The sequence below is a fragment of the Calonectris borealis genome, chromosome 9 (assembly GCF_964195595.1).
Source record: "Calonectris borealis chromosome 9, bCalBor7.hap1.2, whole genome shotgun sequence".
NCBI lineage: Eukaryota > Metazoa > Chordata > Aves > Procellariiformes > Procellariidae > Calonectris > Calonectris borealis.
This window is the reverse complement of record NC_134320.1, coordinates 14,891,041-14,895,645: the sequence shown is the minus strand read 5'-3', so window position 1 is coordinate 14,895,645 and position 4,605 is coordinate 14,891,041. Positions and strand designations below refer to the sequence as shown.

The 4,605-nt window shown below is 36.6% G+C and overlaps 1 protein-coding gene across 1 annotated transcript; it reads right to left on the bottom strand.

The window, feature by feature from the left end:
* Positions 1-2,462: 2,462 nt before the first annotated feature.
* AGTR1 (angiotensin II receptor type 1) lies at positions 2,463-4,324 on the bottom strand. Its single transcript, XM_075157636.1, has one exon. The coding sequence runs from the start codon at positions 4,284-4,286 to the stop codon at positions 3,207-3,209; it is 1,080 nt and encodes a 359-aa protein (XP_075013737.1). The 5' UTR covers positions 4,287-4,324; the 3' UTR covers positions 2,463-3,206.
* Positions 4,325-4,605: the final 281 nt, after the last annotated feature.

Below are 4,605 nucleotides of genomic sequence, written 5' to 3'. Positions count from 1 at the left end.
CAGCTAGATGCGTGATGGAAGTGGTGTGGGTGTGCTGAAGGGATCTGGGACTCTTCAGTTAGCTGTCAGTTTGGGGCTTTGCTGGGATGTCCGAAACTGCAGGATGTGGCTGTACACAGTAACTGTGCTCGCTGCTGCTGCCCAGTTAGAGTTGCTGGAGAGTTTTATCTCTGGGTATTTTTCAGTATCTATTGATTTGAACAAAAATTTCCCAGCATTATTTAACAGCAGCCTTGCCCTCCACTTTCTTTGCCTATCAATTCAAGGTCAGTCTTGCCTTCAAAGCACACCAGCTGCAATCCCCGCCAGCCCTTCCTGCAGCAGCCCAGCCGAATGTGCACGCTTGTGCTTTTTCCCATGACGCAGGCAGGCACAGGTGGCACCGGCAGCCTAGGTTAGAGTCTCGTAAAAACGCAGGATCTGGCATGAAATGATCAAAACCACGAACCAATGGCTTCTCTTCTGTTTTCCACTGTAATACAGTCATTTATTATTGTTCACAGTCACTACTGATTCTGCTGCTTTTTCTTCTTGGTGATAAAATGAGTCTTTTCAGCTAAATACCTAGTTATCATGTGCACAAATACGCTTCAATTTTTATTTTTATACTTATATATATGTCTTCTCTTTGGGATGGCTCTTTTAGTAATGCAATCAACGTTTTGCAAATGAGCTATCTATTGTTATCATTGGGGACACTGGCTTTCAGTGACCAGAGGGATCAGCAGGTGATGAGGAGATGCGTGCTTAGCCTCTGTCAAGGAAGTTAACTGTCTCCCAGATGGACAAGTTTGTATTTCATTTCTACAGGAGTTTTGCCACAGGTAAGGATCTCCAGATCCATCAGCAGCAGGGAAATATTACTGTCTCTTCCTGTAACAACTTTTGAGATGAAAAACAAATTTGTGGCTGCCTCCAGCAGGTGGCAAGCACAGCACACTGAATTATGTCTGAGACACATCTGCTTCTGCCAGGGGAAGCTCTCGATGCTGCTCAGCATGTGCACATGTGTACATGAACAAAGTATCATACAGATAAACGGCAGGCTCTGTCAGTCCTTTGTCAGCTTACTGAGTGCTGAGGCAGTGGTACTGTTCTGGATGCTTTTTATAATGCGTGGGAGTATTGCCATATTCATCAAATGGCTGTCTCACGTGTGAGGATAGATATAAGCTAAATATAAAACATTATATGTAATAGGAACAATTTAACTGTGTCTTTAAATGACACATTCCAGTTTCAAATTTTGAGATACTAGCTTGCAATTAAATTAACTTAAACCTTCAATGAAAGACCATTTTTTTTAACATGCAGCTTTAGAAGTTTTAGTGAATCCTCACAGTGCCTTGTGACACATGTAAGTAGAGTTTATTCCCACTTTGCAGCTGGAAGAACAAAAGGCAAAACTGAAGAAACTTGCCTTAAAATAAGTAAACGAAAGAGCAGGAAGAGGCACAAGATTCCCAGACCTGGTTGTAGTCCCATTTTTCCTTAAAAAGTATTAAATTACAGAAATAATTTTTTGTTGCGTTTTGATTTAAAATTATTTCCTAAAGTAAAAAATAATTTCAAATATTATTTGTGTATATGCACTGTATATGCACTGATAATCAGAAAATATGGATAATCCAACCACTTGCTACCTGAGACAAAGCCGCATTAGATGTATAATTTTGAAGATTATAAATACTGTAAATTCTAAAGGGTCATGTAATTGTCTACATGATATATGTAAAGTTTTGGAATTTTTCTTAAGTTTTACTATGTTAAAAAGTATTTATGAATTCATTTACCTTTGAAGACAATAAATGAGTGTGAATCAAGAATAAATATTTTCTGGAGCTCATTATTTGAGGTAAAAAGGACATATGAGGATATCATTATATGAAACTTCCTACAGTGCTTATCACCTTTCCCCTGTCATTTGTATGGAGAGTTTAAGCCAGACTTTTGTTCTGATTTATGCTAGTATAAATTTGAATTTGTTCCATACACATAAAAAAAGGTTGTACAAGGAGCAAATACTCTAGGCTTAGTTTTGTCTAAATGGAGAGTAATTCCATAAAAGCCAAGAATAAACTCGGTCTCAGATGTTTTGTGATGTGACTAAAAGCATTATTAGTTAAACCGTAATACAAGTGTTGTCACATTTTTGCTTATCAGAAAGTGAATTTATTAAATAATCCAGGAATTTGTCCAGGAATTTGAAAAATTGAGTGGATTTGATTAGTTGGTAATTTCTCTCATCGAGTGCACTGGTTATTATACAAAAACAGTTTGAAGTTTTCTGATCACCTCTGTCCCAGAACTCATGTTTTCAAATACAGAATTTTACTTTTAGTCACATAGAGTATGGAGTCAACCCACTCTGTAAGTAGTGTTCTTCAAAGTCAGTGTGGCATATCATGAGGAAAGGTTAAGTGAACCCCATTTTTGTGTGTTTATATATACTTACATTTTTTAAACTACTATAAAAATACCCACTGGGATATAAATGTACATTTATGAAGCAATGTTTGAAATCTGAGTAGGAATATAAATCTAAAAATATATTTCTTCTCTATTTAATAAATAAATCTGCATTTTATTGCATATATTATTATGAAAAATTTGCCATTTTTAAAAATGAAAAATAGTAGCACAAATTAGAATGAGACCAATTTCAAGGACCTTAAATTTCCATTCAAGTTTAAAATTGGGCCTCTATATATAGCATATATTTGAAAATGTATTACAAATATAATGATATGACATTTATGTCATTAAAAAAAAACAAAACAAGCAGTGTAGCTCCATCAGCTCCTTGAACAAAATTTGGAATAGCTTATGTATGTGTAAAACAGGTCCTTCATAATTCATGTAATTTATACAAGCTTTTGCTTTAGAGCTCTGAACTTAAGTTGGGCGTTTTCTCTATCCTTCTTTTCTAGTTCTGAGTAAACGGCAGGATGCTGACAGAAACTCTGACATGCCTGTCCACCATTTATGTTGCTTTCAGCAAAGAAAAACAAAATGAAAACCAAGCAGTCCTCTTCACAATATAAAATAAAAGGCCACTGCTAAATCTTTACAGTATGGTTTCTCTGAGGTGATCTAATGTTTCTGTAATGAGCAGTAAGCTGTGATGTTCAGGACTGCAGATGAATTTTGTCATTCTTGCTGCTTCGTTCACAAGGTTGTTCAAAAAAAGTATATTGCAAAATGCATCACTCGGTGTCGAAAGACCCAGCAGTCTTTTTAGTGGGCAGGTGTATATTTTCTGGTGGCCGATATGAGAGGGAGCTCATTTTTGTTGTTAGGCTTGGATGTGCGCTAACATTTGGTGGAATGTATTTTATTAGCTGAAGGAAGTATTTTTTAAAGTTTTTTCCAAAAAAAACATAAAAAAAAGGATTCAAACAGTTGTTAAAGTAAGCAATGCAAATGGTGAAGGGCATAGCCGTATCCACAATATCAGTGATTTTGCAGTCTGTTATTACATGTAACTGAATTAATACATCCAGAAAAGTGAACACTTGATGAGGAATCCAGGAAAAGAAGAAGAAAAATACTATTGCCACAATCATCTTAAAAATATCATCATTTCTAGTCTTATTTTTTTGAATTTGATATGCCTCCTTCAGGGTCTTCCAAATTAAGGTGTAGCTTGTTAATATGATCAGAAAAGGAATTAAAAAGCCCAGCAAATTTTTGGATAAACCCAACCCAACCCGGAGCGTTGTGTTATTGTTGTCATACCGAAAACCACAGACTGTCATGTTCAAGTTCTCAGCAAAGAATATATTACGGTGAATGATGACGGGCAAACTGGCCACACCGGCGAGAAGCCAGATGGCAATGCAAGTTATTCTGGCAACAAACATGGTACGTCGAATTCGGGACTTCACTGGATGTACTATGGCCAGGTACCGGTCAATGCTAAGGCACGTCAGGAGGAACACACTGGCGTACAGGTTGAAACTTATCCCCGCTGATGCTAACTTACATAAACAGTTGCCGAAAGGCCACTGGTACTCCATGGCCGTGTAGGCTGCCCAGAGTGGCAGAGTTATTAAAAAACACAAGTCAGCCAGCGCCAGGTTTAGAAGAAAGATGCTGGCTACTGTTTTTAATTTCATGTAGCAGTAAATGACAATAACGACCAGGCTGTTCCCAAATATGCCTATGATAAAAATGATGCTGTAAACAGTTGGAACCATAATGTAGATGTAACTGTGCCTTCCTGAAACGGGACAGTCGACGTGGATTCTTTTAACGGTTTCTTCAGTAGAGTAATTTGGGACCATCTTGATCTCTTCAGCTGTAACCTAGTTTCAGGGAGAAAATATGAAGTTCACACCTAGGAGGGGAAAAGAGGAAGAAAATATTATTCATGACAGGGATTTAATTTTTAGAAAAGTTTCAATTAAATGTCAAGTCTAACACAATGTGTCAATGTCTTTGAATTTAAAAATAAGCCATCTTCAAGTGTTTTATCAACTAATTTCTATTCTAATATAGACTTTGTTTGCAGAATAAAACACAGGTAAGAATGTTAGGAGTTGGCTGAACATCATTAGATTCTTTTTAACATAAATGAAATCTAACAAACTTCTTTCAGTTAAC

Coding starts and splice junctions, on each gene's coding strand:
- AGTR1 (XM_075157636.1), bottom strand. CDS start 4,286: ATGGTCCCAAATTACTCTACTGAAGAAACCGTTAAAAGAATCCACGTC.